Here is a 26,430-nt window from a genome sequence, read left to right as displayed (position 1 = left end):
CTGCGCCGCGAGGCCCCCGGCTCGGCGCTATGGCTGCCGCCAACGGCTGCGGGCGCGAGGGCGCGCAGGTAACGGGCGGAGCCCCCGGCCGTTGGGGGGGAAGAGGGGGGCGGGGGGGGCAGGTGCTGAACACCCGGCCTTTAAAACTCATTAAAGCTGCTAATTGCGGTAATAAGCAGTGAAAGTGGTGCGCAATAAATACATAAGTGATCAGTTTCAGCCGGGGAAGCTGTAGGCACATCGGCAGCTAGAGGCTTCTGGGCAGCGCAGGGATCCTCACCCACCCCGCTGCCTTCTGACCTCCCTTAAAATGATGCTCACTTAAAAGAGAAACAAATCCCTTCTGATTTATAAAATCCTTGCATGGTCCTGAAAGTGTCGCAGAAAAAAAAAAAAAAGAAAAAAAAAAAAAAAAAAAGGATCATTACGTTATTTTTGCTACTTTGGGCATTTAACAAATTGCTATAGACAGATTTTAAGCCGAAATCTACAAACTTAACTAATGCTACTTCTCTCACTTTATACATAGGGTAGCACAGATCCACTTTGCCACATTAAACTTAGCTAGTCCAAGAAATAATGATTTACTACCTGTCAGTGTGAAATATCAGCTATATGACTCCATCCCTGCTTCTTTCTCAGGACAATATATATTGGACAATATATATTTTCTAAGCAATTTGTGAGGGAGATGTACATATATATGTGTGCATCAGTGTATATTGTTTATATGTATATATATCAAGTGTATATATGTATATATATCAAGTACTGCTTATTGACTGTAATATCCTGAAATAACCGCACTTCAGCTGAGTTTTACGATACATTTGTTCCACAGGTAGCCTGGGGCCACCTTGATTTCCATTATGTTAGATTTCCATGTTATTATCCCTTTTTTTAGTTTTAATAGTACTACTACTAATAATTTGGATAAAATAGGAAAAAGCCATTTTTCCTTGAGTAGCCAGAGTCTTTTTTGCAAAATACAAAAACCGTTTTCTGAAAAAAAAAAAATACTGATGGAAATAGCCTATATTTTAAGTGAATACTTTGTCAGTTTCTGTTTTGAAACTTACCAGCAAACTTGTTTTCAAAAAAAAAAAAAAAAGGATTGAAAAATTGGTCACTTCTTTTAACTCATGAAAATTTACGGAGTTTTTCCTCATACTTAACATCATGTCGAAAGCTCAGGTCAAGATGATAACAGCACAGCAGCAAAGAAGCTAAATTGTCCACACTGACTGTATCAGAAAACTGGTGGTCTAGATCCTGAGTTGGAGACCTAAGGAAGAGAAAACCAAGTAGCATCTGTCCTTCAACTTAAAAATCAACTTTAAAAGTTCTGTTCGTTGAAATTTGACAAAGAGTGATCCTGTGGTTGCCTGCTGCTGTCACAAGTTCAGTCCCAAGCTTGTTACAGTAAATAACCTTTTTTAGATTTGAAAAGGGGAGTCATCTTTATTAACAGTAATTTTAAACATGAAATACAATGATATTTCTTTTCAGATAGTTTGTGGTTATAATCAGTATCCACTAATCCTGGAAAAATATTAAACTATGAAGACTGATTTCTGATCCTGGAGTTCCTCAGAAAAACAGTCAAAAATTCTGGATGATACTTACTTCTGTATGTTTTTGATGAAAGTAGCTCCTGAATTTGAACTTAAAAAAATACCTCTGAAGATTTAAAGTGGCAAAAAGCACATATATTCCGCTATGAATGTGACTTTTGTGCTAAATGTCCAGATTCACCAAACAGAGAAAATCTGAAACAATTGGAAGAATGCTATAACAGAATTTTTCACTGCTGTGTACATTCAATAAATAAGGGCAATATAAACCTGTTTAATAGGAGTTTGTTCCATCAGAAGTAGAAGGGATTATTTTTCTTTGAAATGAAAAATACCAATTCATGGGTTAGAACTAGTCAGTGATTTCGTGTTGAATGAAAGTCAAAACAAGACGTCATGGGACTCAGTCTGTGGCAGTCTGTAACAAGTTAGAACAACAGAACGGGGACCCATAATTTACACATGCTATGCACTTGTATTTGTAAACATAGGACACATGCATTAATATTTTCAGAATCACAGTAACATTTCAGAGACAGTAGCATTTGAGAAATATACTTAGTTAGAATATACTTGTTAGTATGTTAACTATTCTCAGTGAAGAAGAGCTAGAAAGGAATGATTTCCTTCCCAGCTATGTGATTGAGGTGTAGAAGTTTGCTTATTTTATTTCCCACTTCGTGCACTCCTGTCTATAATACTCTGTTTTAAGTAGTGTGAACTTATATGGGTTCTTGGTGCTTGAAAAATCTAACTTCTTACCTAAGTTTCTAGGTGTGCCAGTTAGTCTGTGTGTAACACTTGAATAAACAGGCATTTTTTTTTTATTTTTTAAATATATTGAAAGAGACTCTAAAGAACAGAAACAGAGCGGGCAGGATTAGCATTTGAAGTGGATGCCAGTTCTTCAAAGATAACATCTTCATAAACAAGTGTCATTGAAGAATATGGTGCTACGCTGCTAAATTGAAGTATTGATCAGACTTTACATACATATTTTAATATATATAATGAATTATGCATGACCCTCCAATATCCAGGGTCAGTATTTGATGACCTAAGGGTCTATTTTTTTCCAAAACAGCCTTCCTAAAATTGATCGTTTTTCTGATAAAAACAGTAGCAATGCAGGGAGTACGTGTGTTAATTGCTGATTTGTGTCACACGCTCATATAAGAAACAAAATCAGCTCTCTTACTGAGGTGTTGTACTTACAGATCTTACCCCATTCCAGGAAGATACATTTATGTGAAAGTACTTCTCTGTTTCTCTACTGTTTTATCCATTACTTTAAGAGTTCAATTATATCAGGATCTTTGTGAAAATACATATAATTTTTGTTTTTACAGTGGTAAAGCAGGGAGGCTTTGTTCGGTTTTTGTTCTCTAAGATAAGCTAAAAGAAGTACTCAAGTCAACATGCAAATGAGGAAATTCAAGCACACTGTGATTTAAAGTCTGTATCTCACAATTTTCTCTTTATATACTGGTTATTTTTTTTATATAAATATTTCCAACATTCAAGATCTTAAATTTTCTAATACTTAATTACCAAAGACTGTTACCTACCTGTTATGTACAGCTTTCTGAGTTTTATATGTTCAGTGTAAAGAAATGTTTAGAATTTCCAATAAATAGTTTTGGCTTGTACTGTAAAGCCAGTCTGGTTTAGGTCAATGATAAACGTATCTTTGCCATGACAGGTACCTTTGGTTAAAAGTCAGATATATAGATGTATACATCTGTATATAAATGTGTATTTATATATGTAATATATTTACATATATACACATATAGTACATATATAATAAACAACAGAAAGTGGAAAAAATAAATAACTTTTTTCCTTCTGAAAGAAATATTAAAATAATGCAATTTGCCTTCTGGCTAAACTGCTTGTGAGCTAACCTCACATTGTAAAAATGCAGGAATGTGAAGTTCCTCAAAAAATTTGCCTATCTTTTCTATGGTATTTTTCACTGCTGTGTAAAATATTAACAGCTTAAAATCATATTCTACTGTAATTTATAGTAAGTATGAATAAAATCATATTGTAATTAATAAATTAAACTATGAAGTTTCAAAGCTAGCAAAATAAGCATACAGAAAATTGATACAATGGAAAAACAGTAGAGCTTTTCAAAGTGAAAGAAGTTATGTACATTTATTTTCCATATAATCCACGATGTGATCTTGTTGGTAATACTCATGGGCCACTGCACTTGGATAAATTTGAGATGAGACTATTCCTGTGAAGGATAAGTAGCCATATTTTATTTCAGAGTTTTGTTTGTTTCAAGGCATGAATGGCCCCAACAAAGCAAAGAAGACATTGTACAAAGACACGGTCATTTTATAATTGAAGTTTGTAAGTGTAAATTAGACTGTCATGCTGCAGTATGAAAACACTACCTCTTTAAACTATGTTTCAGAATTGAAATTCTTGGTTTTGTGATGTTTATGATAGCTTTTAATTTATTTTTAATTTATTTGCAGGAAAAGTTGCATCCAAGAAACCTTATCCCAGAGCTTTGCAGACAGTTTTATCATTTAGGCTGGGTAACAGGAACTGGTGGAGGAATCAGCTTGAAGCATGGGTAAGTAAAGACGGAAGAAAAAGAAACTAGATGATCTTTGAATGTCCCTTCCAGCCCAAATCATTCTATGATGGGTATAGAGAGAAGGTGGCTGTCATTTAGTATTTGGTGAGGGCAGTTCAGTTCCGTGACAAATGTTTGATTGTCAAGTGCATGTAACAAGGTAGAAGTGGAAATGAACAATCCCACAAATTTAGCCGTACAGAAAGGAGGTGTCTAGCCTGAATTAATTACTGAGGTTCCTTCAGTGGAGGAGAGGCAACTTCAGAGAGTTTCTTTATTCTGTCCTTTTTCTATCTTTAAGGTAGATGAATTGCCTTCAAAGAATTATCTCTTCTCCATTTTTCATTCCATTGACTGGAATCTAGATTAGGTTACACCAGGCTATCAAATGCCTCTGGTTAGATGAGATTAATCCCACCTTAGACATGTCGCAGACAAGACATTTCCTTCAATAAGGAAATCACTGTTCAACTGAGATAATTTCTAAGGAGATATTCTTGGCATATAATTAAAGCAGAACAGGCAAGAGCAAAACAATTTTTGGTGTGTATCTGAGGAGCAACACTTCGCTTTTTACTTGCTCATCAGCCCCTGTTCATACTTTCCAAGCTTCTAATGGAGACAGAGCTCCTCTCAGTGGCCATTGAAAAAAAGAGAAATGATCGCTACAAAGTAGCTTTCACAGTGTCTGCCACCTCACAGGGTGTTGTGACACTGTAACTTGAAAGTGACCGATCCCTCATTTTTCTGACATATCCTTCCATGTAGTGCATATCAGAAAGAAAACAGCTATTGCCATTTAAATATGTATGTATATCTCCAATAAACACAGCCCTAAACACTAATGTTTGTGATATAATGGCTTTGGGCAGGTCACGTCACTTCCCTGCTTGTTTTTGCAAACAAACCAACAGCAATAAATAATCAGAGAAATGAAATGATGAGGATTAATTCTTGTTTTCAAAGTTCTTCACTTACAGGAAGTAACGCTGCTTTCTCATCCATAGCTAAATGTAGGCTATTTTCTTTGCTGTTTCTGCATAATTCATGTTCATTGTGACAAGACAAATGTTGTCAACAGGAAATAAAGGAACATAGTAGCATGGTGTTCCTCGACAGTTCTATCATTTTATTGCTCAGAACACACTGAAATATGTATTTGACTTACTACTAATAACTCATCTTACTGTGGTAGGAGTGGTAATCTTTATAACTGTATTCGTGACTACAGCAGCATTTCAATGAATGGCCATGAGGCAACGAGTGGACTAGCCTAGAATTGCTCCACAGGAGATAGCTAAAGAGCAACTGAAATGCAACTGAAATTCCAGCAACTAGTCTTACCAACTAATCCTGATCGGCATTACTCACCGTGCAATTTACAGGATCTACTCAGAAAAAAGATGCCAGTTTGGATACGGTATAGCATTATAAAAAGTGGATCTAGAATTCCATCAGGTATCCCTTATTTCATAGTCTGTATTTCATCATCAGATTTTCCTTGCATGACAAATTTCTAAAGAAGTGGAAAATAAATAAATAAATAGACATCTCATGCTTCCTAGCTATATCTGTAACTTGAGTAATTATTCACTAGATGTCTCTGCACTCCCGAATTTAATACATTGCTGTTGAAACCAAATAGTGATTACAAGTATAAGATACAATAATCTGATTTTCTTTGCTGTTATTTAAACTATTTCAGATGCCATCTTAAAATCATTTAAATTATTTTTTGTAGATTTTAATCATATAAAGCTTGCAAGAAGTGATGCACTTCTACTTAAATTTGTCACTTCATTGCATTGAATTTGTGATTTTTAATGAATGCAAATAAATATATAAATACATTTTAAGACTGTATATAGAGTAGACAGTTACAACAAAAATGAAAGTATTTATTTTGTATAATAAAGTAGACAATTTATACTGTTTATAGGTAGTCTATTGATTTTTAAGTAGTAGTTTTGCTACAGCTCAGTATCTGATTGCTACTGATTGTTTTTTTTGTACAATTTTTTGTTCTGAATTCTGAGGTGTAGAGTTCTGACTTAGTGTAGATGAAAGTTGTGTATTTTCCTTTACAGGAAAAACAAAGTTGCATTTTCTGCATGTATTTCAGATTTCTTCACAAGTTGGAAACACTGTCTGGTACTCATGTAAGCTAGAGAATTGATATGCCCCTTGTATGATCCAGTTGCATGTAAAAAAAAAAAAAAAAAAAAGAACATCTACCTGTGATTGTATGCAGGAGTAAGAAAGTTAAATTTTCACAGACTAGATTTGCTATTTCCTTTTCAATGTATCTACAGTTACAATGCCCATGCAGTTAAATAGGTGTGTTTTTTATATTTTTTCCTGTCTGTGACTTTCCTTAGGAATGAAATCTACATCGCTCCTTCAGGAGTCCAGAAGGAAAGAATACAGGTACATTGAACATTATTTTTACCTCAGACCTCATTTTGAGATGGGTGGAAGTACATGTACCTTTGTTTAGTGTTTCATTTTTCGTTATGTGAAGTTAGACACTTACTATACTATTCATTGCATTCTTGTAGTAACTGTTGAGTTCTCTCCTTATTTAAGTACTTGGATAACTTAGCAAGCCAATGTTTGTTTCAGTGGCCAGTGTGGGTTAAAACAGAGAGATCATCAAGACTAAATTAACTCTCAAGACTGAAAGTTACTCTAGACCAGCTGTTTTCTTTTTCAAGATTAAATGGCTTTATAGATATCTGTCTACAGTTTCAATAACACCTACATAATTAAGCATTAGCACCTCCTTTCTATTTCTTGTCATTTGAGTGATTGCTAATCTTTCTCTTGATCTTCTCAGAAAATAGATGGGGTTGCACCTTGAAAAGGTGACCTTGGCTATTTTATTCCTTCCCTGAAACAGCAAAATACCAAAATATAAGTGGAGGGGGAAATGGTAAATGATAACTATTTTACAACAGCAGGAACTCCCCCAAATATTTATTTTACAGGTCTGAGGGAAAATACAATGATGAGTGAAAGGAAGCTCTTCACTGATAGAAACTTGCATAGTGCCTGATAGGAACATAAGCAAGATAAGCAAAAAATATGACAAGATGTCATGTTTTGTTCCTCATTGGCAGCAGCAGTGGACTGAGCATAGTGAGCAAGGTGATGTCTTGTGACTATTTCCTGCTGATTTTTTTAAATTAGAAAACAATTTTATTTCTAACCTGAACAATTCTCTACTGTGATGACTAGCTGATTATTGCAAAGGTAACATTCCTGTAAAGCTACTAAAAGCAAGGTTAAAAATACATAGTTTTACAAATTAAATATATTTAGTTTTAATTTGCTTCCTTTGATGGTTCCTAATGGTGTAAAGGAAAAGTACATCTACATTTCTTTTTTTTTGAATAGGTTCCTACTTTTCCTTGTGTATTGATTGTTATTTAGATAGATGTCTCCTTTCCTAGAAATATATAGTTTTACAAATATCTGCTCTACAGCAGTCTGAATAAGAGTACCTAATATTCACTCACTTTAGATAGTGATGATAATTAATGTTAGCAGCTAGAATAACTTCTAATCTTTTAATCTTTCAACTTTTTCCAAAGTTAAAATTGCATGCTATAATAAGTATGTGGCGTTCATGTATGTGTATATTTCCCTAGAAGGAAAACAAAACTGTTGAAGCATCGCAAGTAACAACATTTTTTGTCTTATAGCCAGAAGATATGTTTGTTTGTGACATGAATGAACAGGACATCAGTGGTCCCCCACCACACAAGAAACTAAAGAAAAGCCAGTGCACGCCTCTTTTTATGAATGCCTACACTATGAGAGGTATATAGCACATGTTTTTGGTTTAGTGATGACTGAAACACTATATATGTACGCACAAAATCAAAATTCAGTACCAGATTCTTTATACATGAAAGTCACAGTGACGAAAAAAAAAAAACTACAAAATAAATTAATTTGTACAGGAACACATACAATGGAAGATAATCTGTATTACATCCCATGAGTCTCATTTACGCTTTCTTATGTAGGTACACCTGTGATCATCATCTTTTCAGCACTGACTTTTAATGCAGTCTGTTGATTTAGTGTGGTTGCAGGAGGGAATGGGGTGTTTACACATTTTGCAAGGTGTAAGATACCCTTTTAACAAGTTTTGGCTATGGTTAAAGGCTCTAAATTACTGATAGGTGAAAAAAAATATGAAGCTTTTCTTTAATCACATAGTGACTGTAATCACACTGCTAGTTTCCAGTTGGGCATCTGTTTCCTTTTTTTGTTGTCAGAGATGTTAAAAAAAGCTCAGTTGTTATAATTCGTTAGTACATTTAGGTAGCAGTATGGCTTGCAATCATACATATGGGAAAAGGTATTGGGGGTTTTGGGCTGCAAATAATGTTCTGCACATTTCTCTGGCATGACTGTACTGGAACATCTGCAGATGGACAGTAATAGACAGCTTTTGCTGTTGTGTAAGATTACATCTGTACATCTGATACTATACAAAGGATTTAGGGTGTCTCAGCTCATCTTACTACACAAGAAACTTGCATTTGTACCTCAGGAAAACTTGTATTTTTTGGCAACATTGCAGCCGTAAAGGAATAAATTATAATTTTTGTCTATCTATCTTTCTGTCATGGTAAAATAAGATAACAATAAATAATTTTTCAGAGAATCAGTGGATTATTGAGGAAGACTACTTGCATAAAAATAAAGTCTTTAAACTTTCACAAATAAGTTTGGAAATTCTCTAGAATCACAGATTTCTGATGAACTTAGAGTGTTTTAGTCTTCACAGTACCTAAATAAATATGCAAGGAATGTTTCTCTTTGCTTTTGTGCAAATAGTTTTTCTCGTAGAATTTGTCACTAACTAAAATTTGACACGGGTACCGTAAGACAATCTGTAATTATCTTTTATAGATGAGTAATTATTTCCTACCTTTATTTAGGCTGCTGTACATTTTTTCTTCTACTACAGTAGATCACCATTTGCTACGATGCCTAGCCAAAGGAAATGTATCAAGCATGTGAATAAAATGTTCTTAATAGATGTATTTTAAAAACATAAAATATCTATTTTTCTTCTTTTTCTCTTCTTAGGAGCAGGCGCAGTGATCCATACTCACTCCAAGGCTGCTGTTATGGCCACCCTTCTTTACCAAGGGAGTGAGTTCACTATTACCCATCAGGAGATGATAAAAGGAATACAGAAGTGTACTTCAGGAGGCTATTACCGGTATATCTTTATGTTAAAAACAGAGGCATGCTATTTGATTGCTTGTTTTCAGCAAAATAAATAGATGTCAAGTAACTTGAGTTATGTGTGTTCAAGTGTATAATATAAAGTATTAGGAATAAGTAGTAACAAGACCTCTGGAATAAATCAGTCATTGGCTTCCCCTACGAAGGTCTTAAGCCTATGGAAGAGATCTGAGATAAAATCTTGTAACGTCAAAGTTCCTGTGGTCCGTTGAGCTACAGAAACAAACCAAATAAAGAGCCATGTCCCGACAAATATCTCAAGAACAGAGATGTGAACAGATCTATACGATGTTAAACTGAAATTGTAGCCAGCCAACATTAGGTTAGATTGATAAAGCACAAACTGCATTTGGGTGGACTTCACATATCATTGCCTGTGCTAGTTTGGGGCAAGTTAAGAGAGTAGAGGATTTCAGATTTTACTTGACAGACTTTGAAAGAAAATTCAGAATAAACAGCTCATTAAAGATAATGTTATTACTTTTCAAGGATGAGCTCTGAGGTAAGTGCTGAGTTATTCCAAATTATGTGTGATGGCTTGTTTTGAGGACTCCACCCACAGAGTGTTGAATTGAGACCAGCAAACAACATTTATATAATATGTGACAATTAGATGAAAAATTGAAATGCTAAATTCTTTCCACTTTTTGATGTTAATTTTTGTAACTAACAATTGCCCTTTGGCAAGGGAGCAAGCAATATGTTTGACTTGTGATTTTATGCCTAGGCATATTTTATTCAGAGTTTTGGTTGACTTGCCAGCTTTCCCCTTCTTGACAGCATTAGCATTTGTATTTTTATGTGGCAAAACTTCCTAGTAAAAGACATCCCTTATACTGAATTGTCTAACAACACTGGTTTAAAAACAACAACCAAAAAACTTTTTTTTGTTGTTGTTTTGTTTTGCATTTTGACTTTTCAAAGATTCCTATATGTTAGTCAGGAAACACTGTATTTATTATGCTCCATATCTACAAGTTGTCCTATACCATCCTGCGAATCTATCAGAAAAAATAAAGAAAGCAAACGTAATCTGGAGCTTTGCTAAGTACATGTTCATCCACCCTAGATCAGTTCTGTTGTCTTGCTTCACGCCAGACTGCGCATTGAATTCAAAAGAAATTCTATAGTGCAGAATAGGGTCTTAAAAAACAACAACAACAACAGGGGATATTGAGAATATATTTTTTCTAATTACAAAAAAAAACAAAAACAAAAAGCTTCCTTTTCTGGAAGCTATCCAGGAAAATGTTACAGATAGGATAATCAGAAGTATTTGTTGGCCTAAATACGATCCTAGAGATGCCAGAATAACTTTACCTTTGACTTCTGTAGACAGAGAACTAGATCTGTGGTAAATAGCTTTGAAAGTCTCAGGTTGTCTCAAAGTATTTTATATAAAGTTTTATCTGAATGCGGGTTCCTTATCGTTCAGTAAAATACTTGATATCTGTTTAGTTTAACTCATTCAGAGTCTTCTGTGGGCTTTACAGATAATAATTCCAGCTGAATGTGAGAGGGCACTTTTTTTTTGTGAGAGTGACAGAACACTGGAACAGGTTGCCCAGAAAAGTTGTGGAGACTCCTCTGGAGATACTGAAAACTCACCTGGATGCCATCCTGTGCAATGTGCTCTAGGTGATCCTGCTCAGCAGGGGGTTGGACTAGATGATCTTCAGAGGTCCCTTGCAACTTCAGCCATTCTATGATTCTGTAAATCTTACTAACAAGGTTATGATTGGGAATCAGTTTATGGTGTCTATACCTGCTTCAAAACTAATGTCCAACTAGAAAGCAGGAAACCAATCCCTTAGCTGATGTTGTTACTAGTAGCAAACACTCCAAATCCAATTTTAAGTGATCAGAATACATGGGAGTCGAACGTATAAAAACTTAAATTTTCTTCACTCGCTATTTTTTTGACGTCCTTGGGAAAAGGATCAGCATAGAAAACTGCAAGGGATGAGACCTCTTAATTTTGTGAATATGTAATATGAAGTACAGGCTATATTATTTTTACCATTGCTTCCCTTCTGTGTTTTTTAAGAATTGTACTAGCATCCACTCATGAAATATCTATGAGATCTCAGTGATAAATCTGCATGTGAACTGGGGACTTATTAAAAACTATTTAAACAAGTTTCTGCCAGTGTTAATTAAGGTTCAAACAATGCCAAATATCCCAGTCCTCCTTCACAAGAAACTGTTAGGCAAGTTCCATTGAATAACATGCATCATCTTGCCTTTGGAACTGGGGTTCTCAGGCTCCCTTAAGATCACATATAGCCCACCAATCACTCTATCACAGAGAAGAATTTATTTTTCATGTGTTGACTCTTTCTATTTATATGCCTTAGAAGGACAATCTTATTTCCAGGGGCTTTTTGGACTACCTAAATTAATTTTTTTTCTGGTCTCTAGCAAACAGCTTCATTTCCTTCTTCATGATGTGATTCTTTTGAATAATTTAATCTGAGATCAAGCTTGTAGGTGATGCCAATACAGGATGAAGAGAGTCTGAAAAAGTTGTAAAGGGACCCAACAAAGTGATGATATGTGAACAAACAACTACACCTAATACATTAAATTGCTGTTTTCTTTTTCTGCCTCAAGTGCGGTTCAGGTATTGCCAGCATGGCATAAGTCTAGGAGTGGGAGATATCTCTGGAGTTCATATGTTACACTGTGATTGACTAACAATAGAAGAGCTTAAAACTCTATAGTGTTGAGAATTTAACATCTTTATGCAAAGAGAATCTCTTCCTTTTGGAAGAGCTAAAGTATGAGATCACGCTTCCAAACATAGCATTTTTAAAATATAAACATCTATTTTTCTCTTAGATATGATGATACACTAGTGGTTCCCATTATTGAGAATACACCAGAAGAGAAGGATCTCAAAGAAAGAATGGCAAAAGCAATGGAAAAATACCCAGATTCTTGCGCTGTATTGGTCAGACGTCATGGAGTTTACGTATGGGGAGAAACATGGGAAAAAGCCAAAACAATGTGAGTACAATTTACAAATATGGTACATTTTGCCATTATACCTCAAAATTTTAATGACCCTAATATTATGTGTATTTCTGAGCATTTTTAATCATTCAGAACATTCATTAATTTCTGGCCTCGCTGAATGTATTTGATAATGGTTTCATCCATGATTTCACTGATTTTTCTTCCTATTCAGTGCTGACTGACAGTTCCCCATGTTTGCCTTTTACACAGGCAAGTCCCTTCGCATATGAAACCTGAAGACAATCTTTGCTTTTACTTGACATCTACCAATACTGTTCCCCGTTTTCCCTAGTCCGTTTTCAGGGGGTTATTGCATTCTTCATTTGCTGATGGAAGAGCAACAAATCAAGTTCGGATAGCAAAAATGCTGGGCATGGCCCAGCTCACTCACCACGTAGCAGTGATGGAAATAAATTACAACAGCTGTCCAGACAGTCACATTGGTGGTGTACAGTTCAAGAAAGAAAACTAATAACTTTGAGAAAATGTAGTAAGACTTGAGCCTAACTTTACATTTCACATATTCTTCCTTTTAATCTTAGGTGTGAGTGTTATGATTACCTATTTGACATCGCAGTGAAAATGAAACAGCATGGACTAGATCCTTCAAAACATCCAGCAGAAGAAAATGGGATCTTATAAATGACAATATTCAGGTGTGAATTTATCTGTACAGATGATCTTTTTGGAGGGAAAGACTGTAGTTGACACCGTCTGCTCAGTCTGCTTTCTCAGTCAGTCAACAGACTAGAAACTTCAGTACCCTCTCCTTCTCTGCTCCATTACCACTGCAGTTGTATCTATGCCAGAAATAATGCTCCCTTACCATGCAATGCAATGGAAAGATACATATTAAGCATGCCCAGTGCCTCTTCTAGTGCATACCTGTGGCATGGAGTGAATTGCTTTTGAAAACTAAAGTATATCAAGCATTACTTGACAGAAAACAGTAAAAGAAAAAGCCCACATCCTCGTAAGCTAATCTATAAAGAGATATCTGAACACCTACTTTTGTTCTTCAGCTTGTGGTATCAGGTTTGGTTTCAATCTGTCTCAGTAGTGTTACTTATTTGGTGTGGTTTTCTGGTCTTAAGCAAAAATGGCTGATTATAATTTGATTGTTGTGTTGATTACCGGCACCTGTGTGACTCGTGTCACAGTGAATTTCTGTTTGTAGTCAGTGTTTTGAAGTAAAAGCACATACATAAAGTGACCAGGCAGTACTTTATGTAATTGAAAGAGTTCTCAAACAATTCACATTAGGCTTTATACAACTCAGTACGGCAAAACACAGTGGTAGCATGATGTTGCAGAGTCTGGGATACCTCTTCCTAACATCTAAGCAAATTTAAAGATACTGGTACTGAGATCATAAAGGAGTTCCTAGACCAAAGTAGTGGTCTAATTAAACAGGATGGGCTAATTTCTTGCACAGAGTTGGCCCATCAGATAATTCTCTCCACCCACCATGTTTGCATCAGAAGAGATGAAAAATGGCTGCTTAGGCAGCATAGAAGGTTACCTAGACCAGCTGGGTACTCAGAGCATTAGCCATAATGCCCACGCTAGAGAAGGAAGCAGTAGGACAGGAGGCTTGCTGTCAAATGAGTCCTTGTCTGAGGAGATATTTGGAGAGCTGCCACTGCATTCAGGGCTGAAGACATGCTGCTTAGCACACCTGCACAGAGCTACCCTATGGCCCATGAGAAGGGTTCTAAAATTGCTCTTCAGCTCCTGAAATTGAACATGTTGTACTAACATAGTGGCAATAATCTTCCTTTGCCTTTGGTCTGAAATACGTAGTTTTAAAATACCTTAATTTTTTATCCCGTTTTCCCCATACAGGTATCTTCTTATATGGGAGTTCCAGATTCCACACCTCACCCTGTTGAAACCAGAAGGGGGTGCTATTACACTCAGCAGATTGACAGATGTTAGCAGTCAGTTTCGACTATCAAACACATCAAAGAAGAAAAGGAGAGTTAAAACAGAAATCCTGGACAATTACTGCTATTCACAAGTGCTGTCAAAATCTACAGTAGAAAAAATGAAAATTCAGATGCAAAAAAAAAGAGTGAAAAAAGCTCCAGAGAACTAATGTGACATTTTGTTTGTATGCTTTTTATATTTCAACAAATATGTGTTTGCTGATCCTGCTCTACTACTACATCATTTAACTTGTTCTAGTTCTTCATTTCTGAAAGATAAAGTAGTCCTTATTCTTGGGAAAAATGTGGGGACCCCCCTTAATTAAAAAGTTAGGTATGAATTTTAAAGGATTTTTTAAACTGTTGTTTCATTTATGCTATGTTAATAGGATTTCTGTGAAATTAAGCCTGTAGCATATGTATTTTCAAATCATATTTTGTCATTATAATGAGTAGGAAACTCAATTTTATAGCATGCATTGGGAATTTGAGAGATTGCTCTGGGTTTTGTCATATTTTTTTTTACCTCTTACAATTCATTCACTTTCAATGTGATTTTGTTTAAAACTATTACAACTGTAAGATATTTTTTTCTGAACAATGATTATCCAGCCTAAGGTAGGCTTAATCAAACAGCTCATTAAAACAGTCTCACGTGTTTATGTATCTTAGTGCCTCATTTCATAATCTGGAATAGCCCCCAGTGGCATCAATCTAAGCCATGATTGACCAACTTTCTGACTGAGCATTGAGACTCTTGTCCCAGGGAAGAACACCAATTGACCAGCTTACACTGCCAGAAGGGAGAGGTCTTGTTTTCCCTCCTGTTTTCTGCTAGGGGCCATGCATTCCCACCACTTCCCTTGCATCATCTCTGGCACTTGTTTGAGCTTCTGTGAGGCGAATTAACTCATTAACCTAAGAGAAAACTACTGCAGGGGGTAAAAATAAAATAATTATATTTTACCTAATCATCCCCTTAGAATGTTAAATCAGCTTAGAGGTGGGTCCAGAGTACCAGAGCTGTGGCAAAAGAGATGGCTAACATCAGAGACGGAGAAGACATTCCCATACTTGATGGGGATGACTGTTCAAAATTAATCAGCCACTTCTGGAAAAGTATTTTACTAAACAAAGAAATCAGGAAGAACTTTTTATTTTTCACCTATTAAAAAGCATTGACTTTTTGTAGTTATGTACATCAGACTACTGATTATATCACAACAAAAGCTCAAATTACTGGTGATTGTTTTATGCTGACCTTGCACCCGAAAAAATAAACCATCCTGTTTTGGCTTGGTCGATATTCGTGTCCCCACTTAAGTCTTTCACTGGGCTCCAGCAAAACTCTTTCAGTAAGGCATCTTGCTATAAGCGAAGTGCCTACTGACCAGAGCCAACCCAGGTTGGGCAACAGCTGTTTCTAAAGCAATAAAATGCAGTTACCTGTGCCATGACAGCCTGGTGCAGCCAACAGAGTTGTTGCTGCTATGTCAGCAACCAAATGCATTGCATCTCCACATCCTCGTGGCAACTACAGCCTGTTTTTCTATGCCAGGCACAAGACAGCATGTTCAGCATCTGCTGCTACCAGACAAGACCAGCTATCAAAGAAGGAATCAAGACATCAAGTGATGAAGAGTTACTGTTTGACAGGACTGAGGCATGTAGGGAACGATGCACCACAGGAAGCTTGCCAGCAATTTATCTACCAGTATAGTGTACCCTCACCTTGCTGGAAGCCTTCAGGTTTTCTCGGCAGAAAATACCTAAGCTCTGCTCTTAAATTTTCCTGACCCTGTCAGTCAGTTAACAGCTGAAGAATTGTTAATGAGAATTGCCGTACAGTTTGGATAGCCTCCCCCCTGCCTGGTGTTCGGGCTGTGAGGCACACGAGCATCCATTAAGGCAAATTTAAGTGAACAAAATCTTTGCCACTACATTCTTACATTAAAGGATTAACCAGATATAGCTCTTTCCTTTGCTGAGTTTTGTGTCCTTCACTTCATCCTCTGAACTCCCTTTCCAAGTTGTGCTCCTACAACTCACGGAGAAAAAAAAAAAAAAAAAAAAAAAAAAAAAAATAGCAGTAGCACCATGCTGACGGAGCAGCAGGTTTCGTTATGAAAAGTGTCGTTTGACAGTTGGGCACATTTGCCCTTCCCTAGGGTAGGTGGAGGTGTCCCGGCAGCGTGCGACCTTTACACCTCAGGGGGAGGGTGGCCTTAGTTGTGAAATGGCGGTTATCTCCAGGTTACTGCAGGTTGCTGATTACAGTTTTATTGATACATTTTTTCATTATTAGACACTTATTTGTCAGTGGTAAATACCTTGGGGTGACTAACTACACATCCCGTGACCGTAGCAAGAACTTAGATGAAAACCGTGGTGTTTTTCAATTACATATTAATGCAAAAATCTACTTACTGTTGAAATCTAGTTGCCACCTACTGGTTAAGATCTTTGATTCCTTCTTTAAAATGCTAGATTTCTGCAAAAAGAGAATTTCTGAAGATGGTGTCAGAAGAAGATGTAACTATATCATTCCCTAATAATGATGTTTTATAGGGATAAAGATGATTTTATGCTTCTCGATGTTTTGTTCTGCATATTTATTAATGACTAACTAAAAAAGAACACTCAAGGAAAAGTATATTTGCCAAATATATTCCTCTGGGGTCATATGTTAAATACAAATATTCAGTTCCTCGCCCAAATACAATTTGTAATTCTTTAGCCTTTCTAAAATTTGTGTGAAATAGGAATTTTCTGTAGAGTTCTTTCATAGGGGATTTAGAGATACTGAGTCCCATTTCTGTATCACTGAATGAGTTAAATATAATCTTCTCACATCTGTGTGTGAAATCTCAACAAAGAAATCAGTGATTTGACAACTCTGGTGGCTTCACAGACCCATGAAATGATTACTCTCTCCCAAAGTGTTCATAAAGCTCTTACAGTTCAGTTCCAATTATGTAAAACAAAAATATTAAAAATTTCCTACATGATTTATAGCTTCTAACTTCTCATCATTTTGAAGTCTAGATAATATTCTCATGTGAATTGTAGACTAATAAGCCAGCTAGATGTGTATGTTTGCAACAAATACTTGATCTCCATAGAAGCTGATTATCTTGCTTTAATATCACCAGATAGGATTATGTAAAAACGTAATAATTCCCATTTCAAGTGGGTCATCCAAAATACTAATTAAGTTCCAGTATTTCTCAATAAGAGTAATTTCCTAGCTAACATCCTACTTGCTTTCCAAGAAGGAAATAAAACTGCAGAAAGCAGCATATACTAATATCGAGTGATAGAGCTATAACTTATATTGGCATCGTAACTGCTTGCTGTAAGTTCTCTATGATGCTGTAATGCCTGAACAACTGCCATTCTACTTCCTTTAACTGAAATCATCATTTAAAAATTAACTTCTAAAAATCCTACCGACTAGTGGAACGATAGGACTACATTAGCATTATTCTTCTAAATTCTTTTTTGCTATTTAAATGTCTAACAATTTTTTGTGCAGTCTTTAGAGGAGATGACAAATTGGCAAATAAACCAGGAGCATTTTCGATGGATTACTTTTGTACCAACAGAAAAAAAAATATGTATAGTTTGACGTTAACCCTTATTAGTTTCAAAACTCTAAAACAAAACAGCCCAAAACCCTACCTCTGAGCTAAGTTAAGGTATCCTTGCTGAAGGGAGTTGTTGGCAATATACTTCACTGATTCATATGTAACCTAAAAAATAAAAATAAAAACAGGAGAATGCTTCCTTTTTCAAGACTCTTTGAAATTCCCTTTTATTATAAAGGGAGGTAAAGAGGTAAATCCTCGTAGGCTTTGTTTTTCTTTTCTTTCCCAACGTGTAAGGTTAATAAAATCTGTGACTTAGAGACCCACGTTGTGCACAAGTACAGCCCTCTGAGTCGTGGTAGAGTTTTGTAACAGGGGTACACATGACAAAGCTTTGATACCAGCTAATCAAAGCTTTCACAGAAGTCAGTGAGTCTGCATGCTTGGTTTAATTTTATGTCAACGCAGTCCCTTGATGATTGGCAATGTTTAAAGTTACTCCAGAAGAGTGCTACCTGATATGGTTTTTAAAAGAGCAAGTTTTTAAGTCCTTGTGTCCAAAAAATACAGTCTCAGGCTTTTATTCTGGAAGTACACAAGGGTTTACTTCATAAATCAGATGCTAAATAAAAACTGAGTATTTTTCAGTTGACTACATTAGCATGGAGACCCATTTCTGCTAAATTTGAATAGTAGTGGTTCAATATACCAAGTTGCAAATATACCTTGCAATTACCATTGCAAAATTGTTTTGGATATGAAACCTCTAGTGAAACCACAACTGTTGGTTATTTCTTAGGATTTTATTCTATTTAAAACAAAATGAATTCCAAATATTTCATTTCTGAATTTTTCACTATCTTCAAACTTTCCCACGTTTGCTAGACTTTGCTAGAGCTCAATCAGAAAAACAAACAAACAAACAACAACAACAAAAAACTAGTGAGTGGCTAACATGCAATACTAAGAATGGACTGAATGTGTTTGACTAGATGAAATTTAATGGAAAAAAACACAGAAATGAAATCGCCTGAACAGCATTTGCAAACACCCACTCTCTGTACTTACGTATGTGTATTGTTTTGTTTTGTTTTACTCTAAGATACTGTGCTATTGTACTAGCAAGTTTCTTACATCTATGACAGATAAAATTACAGAGTTTAATCTCCAGAAACTAGCTCAACAAGAATTTATTTAAATAGTTGAGCATAAATTCTCGCTCCCAAATGAGCCTCAGATTAGCTCCAATTTCTCTAATGGTAATTTCTGATAATTACAAACAGAATACACTGGATATAGAAGAAAGAATGGGTCTTATATTTAAAGCAAAGAGCTGGAAGTCTAGATTCTGTGGCTGATTCAAGTGTTACCTTAAGGTCATGCCTTGAACAGTTCACTTTGATGGGAGTTTCAAAAGAGCTTGAATGAATCAGATACTACCAGAAATCCCACTGGAGATTTAGGTGTGAAATTTCATCAGGCTCCCCTGGAACTCCCAGGATTTCACCGTCTGCACTGAAGGTCAGGGGATAAAAAAGAAAAGGGGGTGAGGGGCACCTCAAGTTCTGGTTGCTAACTTATCACTCATGTATTCCACATAGATGGCACATACCTAGCAGGTACTATTTTTCTTAAAAAAAAAAAAAAAAGAAAGAAGCCTTATTGCAGTAGAAACAATTACTTTAAGGAAAAGATTACCTCAGATAACTTCACATCACAAAGATTTACAAAACCAAGGTCAGAACCAAGCTTTCCTGCTTACTCAGATGTGTACATTACTGTTATCATAAGTAACATAAATCAATTTTTGTGATTTTAATTCCACCCTTCCCAAAGGATACTAGCCCTCTGTCTTTCCAGATTAGACATCAGCTTCTCACCCTTAAATTCCGGTTCTCCAGAGAAAACAGGTTATCCCCCCAGTCCCTGCTTCAGTACAGTTTCTGAAAACAACCCTGCTGTGCTGCGCTTAAGCACATGTATATGCATGAACGATGATGGCAAACTACCTGGGTTGCTGTGCATTTAATGATTACATTTCTTTTGTCTTTATGCTTTGTCTCATTTCCGTGTCTTATTCAGTTTTAATCCTGCTTTTCTGTTAGAGTTTTCTCCCTCACCTGTTTTTCCGTACTGTCTTTGAATGTAAACTCCATACCATTTGCATTCTGGTTGAACTTTCAAACCCAGGAACATTTTTGTGTTAGGCAGCGAACAACTCAGCTCTTCTCTGATTCATCTGCTACATCCCTGACATATCCAAGCATGTCCTGTTATTTGCATGTTTGCAAAATGTTGGTACTGAAGGGGTTAAAGTGCCTTTTGTACCTCAGACACACTAGGATTTTGCAAGCAAATGTCTGTTGGTTGCGAGAGCATATGAGCAAGTATGAGACTAATTTCCTGTTAAGGAGTCGCTACATTAAAAGGATATTTGCATAATCATAGACTAAGATAATGTAGGGAAAACCCCAGAGATCATTCTGATGCCAGGATTAAGCCAAGCCCAACATGTAATTTATTTGAATGCATGAAAGCTGCTTCTTATCGTTCGCTTCTATCTCAAGTCCCCAAGCACTTTAGTTGGCAGCATCAGGCTCTCACTCCTCCTGGCTAATTCATTATCCTCAACAACTTTTAAAAGGGTTATTTTAAGTTTAACTTAACAGTCCCTGCAACTTAATTCATACAATAAAAAATTTTTCTTTTTATGACTGGTGTCATATGTTCGAAATCAAGCTACCGCATCTTCTTCGGTCATCACTTTATGTAATGCCCTCACCTTCAGGTTATGATAACTTCTGAAATATCGCATGCACCACAAAAATAAAGGTCCCAGAATACACCTACAAAAAACATAGCCAAAAACAATGAGATTTCATAATGCAGTTTTTTTTTTTTTTTCAACTTGTATATATAAATAAAAGAGTGTCCACGTAGGAGTTTAACAGAAGGCCCTCAAGAGAAATCAGCAATTAAAAATCAAGGCACTCAAATGTTTCTGAACAGATTAATACTTAGCACTGGCTGTCCCTGACTCCCATTTTGAATACAGTTTCACGCTTTAATTTTTTATTTGAAGAATCCCAAGTAAGGAATTTGTCACGCTTGTCAGCTGATACTTCCTTCATGTAATCAGGCTTAGAGGCTTGTGGCTGGGGTGCTGTAGAAAGGCCTGAATAATTTTTTTTTTTTTAATCTAAGTCAGATGGGGAAGTTATCTGAATCCTAAAGTCCAGATGCCAGAAAAAAAAAAGGGGGGGGAGGGGGGTAGAATGGGAAGGAAAAGAAAAGAAAGGCTACTGTCATGTTTGCCTCCCATGGTTAAAATTAAAGGGGATACAAAGAAATGTGCAAGAGCAGGAAGAGGGCAGCTGCTGTCTCTGGAAAAGCATCAAAGGGAGGAGAAATAGTTCCACAGTATTTCGGTGGCAGCCTAGTGTATCAAGCCTCGAGCCACAGCATAAGAGGGGAATAATCTTTCAAACAAAGTGAGGGGAAGACGAACATTATGATAACAAATGATTTAGTTAATTGTAATAAAGGCAAGAAGAGAATATAATTAAGACCTTAAACACCTAACTAAGAAAGCATCTAGTAGCAATGGCAGTAACATTAGCAGACAAGCACCATTAAACGAACAGGAGGATCACCGCTGTCTATTGCGACTGAAGCATTAATGCAACGCTTTCCTTGTAGTAGGAAGTAGTACCTTGTTTTACTATGCTTTTAACTATGATTAAAATAGCCCGATCCCTGTAGCCTGGATGTAGTCCATTATTATTAGCAAAAGAGTCATACCTTACACGTTAAGATGTATTTGAAGTTTCCTCCTATTTCCTCAGTAAGGAGGACTCATATATATTAAAGAAAATCTGGACATTTCAAGTAGTTAATAAACACATTCCTCACAGATTTTGGAAGTGTTTAAAAACAAAACTACCCCATACTGAAGATAATAAACTAAGCCTAATTAGACCAGAACAGAACAATAGTCAATCGAGTAATCATAACAGATAACTATGTGATAGCTGAAACTCACATTGCCCAAAATGAGTTACCAAATAAAAAGAAATGATAATGCATTACAACCAGTTCCCATAGGGAGACAACAGATAGAAAAAAGTCATTCTAGCCGTATTTAATTTTGATATTTTTCCATAACGTACGGTCTGTGTTTAACTCTAACTTGACAAAGGCTCTGAGGCTGTGACACACAGATCAAAATTGGGGCATTATGTCATGCAACACAGCATTACGCAAGTCTTGAGTTTTCCTTACTCATGTTTGTGTGTGTGTAGAAATCTGTGCAAAAATCTATATGAAGAAATTTATCAGAACACTTAATCTCAGGGGAGGGGGGCCAGGGGTGCTAAGAGGGGGGGAAGTCCCCAAACTACCTTGCTTGCTTACTTTATTATTAGTGATAGGCCATTCTCAGTTACACTTCCAGAAATCCTCCAGAGCTCTGTAAATTTCTGTTCTCATCTGCCTTAACTATCTTTACAATTCTTTTTTTTTTTTTTTCCTTGTGTAATACTCAGAACTGATCTTAACACCACAAGGAATAGTTTTGCAAAGATTTCTCCAAGGAAGAGGTGTCCGTGAATGAGAACTGTGTTAGTATGAAAGAAGGAATTTAAAATATTCATATGTAGTAAAAGGATTTCACCAAGAGCATGAGGAATGAGCACAAGATTCCTGAACAGAGCAATATGCAGAACATGAACAAGAAGGAGAAAGCTAAAACAGGGAATTGGTGTTAGTATTCTAGGAATTAAAGGTAATAGGCCAGGGACCATAACAAAATCATAGAATCATTCAGATTGGACAAGACCTCTAAAATCATCTAGTCCAACTTTAATCTAGCACACATTGAAGTAATCTTACACATGGAAAAAAAAGAAAAAGAAAAGGAAAAAGCACATTAGAGAAAATTGGCCATAAAGCACTCAGGAGAAGTTTCATTAAGTTGACAGATCTAAATAGCCAGATTAGCCTTGCACCTTGGATGTCAGCTAGGTCAAAAGAAGATTTCCCATTACAGGATTAAGTTTATCACACAATGAGCTGTAAGACACAAATGCATATTTTATGTGTTTGGAAGCCAATAGAGAGATCAAGACCTTTATGGTTCATGCCACAGACATTAGCTTTGTTATACTTGTAATTATCCTCTCATTTAAAAAAAAAATAATAATCGGGATGTTTTTTCCCTTTGTGCATTTTGTTAACATCCCTAAGTTACTATTTTGAACTACAGTTGACTAGAATAGATTTATTTTTCTTCCTTAGAACTGTCTCATGGAGATTTTCTGTGTTTTTTTTTTTAAGAGAATTTTTCATCCTCCCAAAAGTATCAGTCTAGTGGAAATGACAGAGCTCAGATTCTGCAAACATGAGAAGAAACTTATTTTCACAGAAACAACAAAAGAAAGGCAGCTGAAGTACAGCAGGGGTTTTTGAAATGCTGTTAGCCAGGAGAGGTTAAAGTCAGGATAACTTCACGAGGCATATTTTCACATTTTGTCAGCTGTGCATTGAAATTTTATATGTAAAGTACTTTTAAAAACTACTAATCTCTATGGAGGAAACTCATACTGTCTTCTATACTTTTAACATAGGGTACAAGGACTAAAATGCCATAAGGCTAAGATTATGCCAGAAATAGTTTCCCAGGGACAGTGAATAATGCAAGTAGATGATGCTTTTTTTTATAAAACTTTTGCATTTACTTTACAAAGTATTAAAACTTTAACGTTGCTGTTAGGGGCTGAGCAAGAGACAGTCATTTTGGAAAGTTCCTCAGAGTCCGTAGATGTCCTTGTGAATTACCTTCCATAACCTCAGCAGTCTCTTGGGGCTATCTAAAATATCCACTTTGGTCATTTCAACTTCAGGTGAGTACAACAGCAGTATAAAAACAAAATAAAAAAAAAAATCACACTATCTACCCAAAACTGTGATTACCATGCTTAAATTCTTGGATGGATAAGGATGCAATTTCCTTCTGTTGGGTAAAGACATTTCCTACCCAGAGAAGTAGTATCAGGTCTTTGACTCATCTCTGATCAACTTAAGCTCTGTGTAGGCTTTACTTCCTTATACATCTTTCAAGCACTTATACCCCCTCCAAGATAATAACAATAAAAGGTAGTTTTTTGATGCTTGTAATGGACTTCCTTGTAAAGACTTCTGCATTCAAAGGTATAAAAAGATTAAAGTTTTTTTTTTTTTTTTTTTTTTAAATACAAGCTGTGTGTGTGAAGTAGAATAAACAGGTAACAGCAAACAAGAATACGAGCAGGTCTTTAATCTTGATCCATGTCTGAGTGTTAGATGGCTGAACACAGCAGAGAATAGCCTCCTTAGTTGAGAAATCTCAGCCTAGAATCCATTCCTGAAGATAGATGGCTAAGCCTTGCCTTTGAAAACTAATCATCTCTGGCTACATTTTATTTCTGAGCATAAGGAAGTAATCCCAGCTCTTTCAGATGGTACCCAGACAGTAAGTGGTTTCACTCAGGCTGATGAAGACTGGTACCTTTTTGGAATGAAGAGGTCCAGCTAAGTTTCTTCCATCTCCATAAAGAGAACTAGACTTTGAGTTATTCTAAATATGTAAGGAGTACTCTCATTTCTTCCTATTGAATGTGCTCTGAACTACTAACTGGCTCAGCAAGAGACAGCAATGGGCACTGATGAATTCTCAGGCAGCTGAGAGATTACTTCTGTGGAGAAGGGGAATCTTTGATTCTAATCTGCACTCCTCAGCACAAGAAAAAATTGAAGTGAGGTATAGGAGATTTTGAATTCATGTTATTTATGTAAAAGTGAGATATGAAATGTTACTTTTCTATGTCAGTACACTGTGAGAAATTTTATTCAGAGCATGATCCAGGTGTGCTCATACCCTACAAAGATACATCAAGACTCTGGTTTCTGTAATGGATCAGATTAGATGTAGGTGCTTGCTTGCCCACAGCTTTTTATTAAACATCATTCTAGGAGAACTTTATTAGATAACAACAGGGGAAAAAAGTTACCTTGGTATTAAATAGTTCTAACAGAAATACTTAAGATGCTTGAAAATAGCCCCTAGAGGTTTGGATAAGCACTTTAGAACAAATCTAAGGAAATGAGTAATTATAGCTTCCAGGCTTCCCTTTTACCAAAAAAAGCCTTTTTTGCTTTCTGTGATTCTTAGTCTTCTTTTGGTCCTGAAATAGATGACAGATGCTTTTACCAATCATTCACCTTGGCAAATTTTTCATTTTTCAAATTAGTAACCTTTAATAAACACACCCCTGTAATTTGCATTGATAATCCTTTTCCCTAGAAGAGTGGGTGTTGCTGCAGGAACATGTCCAAAGGTTGCTCTCCAACCACTTACTATTGAAAAAAGCACCATGCCAGTAGCTATTATGACTCAATAATAGATTGAAATCTCTTGTTATGCTTTAATATGGGATAACAACTCCCTTAGAATTTCCATTAATAACGAAGCACCTCAACGAAATACAGACAGAACAACAGCTACTGCGAACTTCTAGTAGGTAATATTTCTGCAAGATCTCTATTACGTTAGCAGTCGACACTGCATCCCAGACTTCCAGACACAGTATCCTGGTATTTACCCAGGAAAAATGATAACAGGCATAATTAAAATGCTGACATGCGTAGAAATGACTAAGTGTGATCTTGAGACAATAGAGTAACACAGATATGTTGTGACTGTGAATAGAGTAGTGTTACTGCCTTAAACTCTACATTATTCTGAGTACAAAGGCGTTAAGCTGAATCAGGAAAAAGAAAAAAAGCAAAAAGCTCATATGAGAGTGTCATATTGGAGCAAGGGAGTTAGTTGTACCCATGCAATTGTGCCACAGTAACAGGTGAAGCCTCTGGACTAAAGAAGTGACTTAACACTGACAAGTTATCTTGGAATAGGAGTATCCACTTCAGGATGAGAATAACAACCTCTTATCCGTGCCCTACTTCATTTTTATGTTGATCCCGATATAGATGAAGTGTCACATCCACCTTCTAGATGACAGAGGCTTAGGCCAGAACCTAGTTCTTTCAGTCCACGTTTGAGCATGGATGCTAAAATCTGCTGGGAGAAGAATTTGATTTTATTGATTCAAAACTAATTGGGGAAAAAAACAAAGGGTTCAAAAACAGTTCTTGCTTTAGTTTTAAGGCGGCTAGAGTTTATTTTTCACTTTTGTCAACTCATTCCCATGTTAAAACCTTAGTCAAATTTTTAGATACACTATTAATTTCCACTCCTATTCACAAAAGCTGATTCTACCTTGCTCTCAGAAATATAAGTTTAAGTTTGGAGATTCCGAGGTTGTAATAAGTCAAAGTAACAGGACAGTGGTCCTTTTGCTTTGTGAATGAGATAGATCTAAGCTTATGTTTCACCATGTAATTCAAATAACCTTCCCTCA

The 26,430-nt window shown here is 36.1% G+C and overlaps 1 protein-coding gene across 2 annotated transcripts; it reads left to right on the top strand.

The window, feature by feature from the left end:
• The first annotated feature begins 14 nt into the window (after positions 1-14).
• APIP (APAF1 interacting protein) lies at positions 15-15,046 on the top strand. 2 transcript variants are annotated; one of them, XM_032189023.1, is made up of 8 exons: positions 15-68; positions 4,070-4,170; positions 6,552-6,600; positions 7,878-7,995; positions 9,280-9,415; positions 12,283-12,450; positions 13,002-13,115; positions 14,305-15,046. In XM_032189023.1, exons 1-7 carry the CDS (start codon positions 30-32, stop codon positions 13,099-13,101), a joined length of 711 nt encoding a protein of 236 aa, XP_032044914.1. In that variant the 5' UTR covers positions 15-29; the 3' UTR covers positions 13,102-13,115; positions 14,305-15,046. The 2 variants fall into 2 exon arrangements, with proteins under 2 accessions (XP_032044914.1, XP_032044916.1); XM_032189025.1 differs by lacking the exons at positions 15-68; positions 4,070-4,170 and adding an exon at positions 7,161-7,320.
• The last annotated feature ends 11,384 nt before the right edge of the window (positions 15,047-26,430 follow it).

Source organism: Aythya fuligula, chromosome 5, assembly GCF_009819795.1.
Source record: "Aythya fuligula isolate bAytFul2 chromosome 5, bAytFul2.pri, whole genome shotgun sequence".
In the NCBI taxonomy this organism is placed as follows: Eukaryota; Metazoa; Chordata; class Aves; order Anseriformes; family Anatidae; genus Aythya; species Aythya fuligula.
The sequence above is the reverse complement of the archived record's forward strand: the minus strand, read 5'-3'. Positions and strand labels throughout refer to the sequence as shown.

Bases quoted from the DNA above. Each gene is read 5' to 3' on its own strand.
- APIP (XM_032189023.1), top strand. From the start codon at position 30: ATGGCTGCCGCCAACGGCTGCGGGCGCGAGGGCGCGCAG. The intron at 4,171-6,551 runs GTAAGTAAAGAC...GACTTTCCTTAG, and splicing joins GGAATCAGCTTGAAGCATGG to GAATGAAATCTACATCGCTC. The intron at 6,601-7,877 runs GTACATTGAACA...TTTGTCTTATAG, and splicing joins TCCAGAAGGAAAGAATACAG to CCAGAAGATATGTTTGTTTG.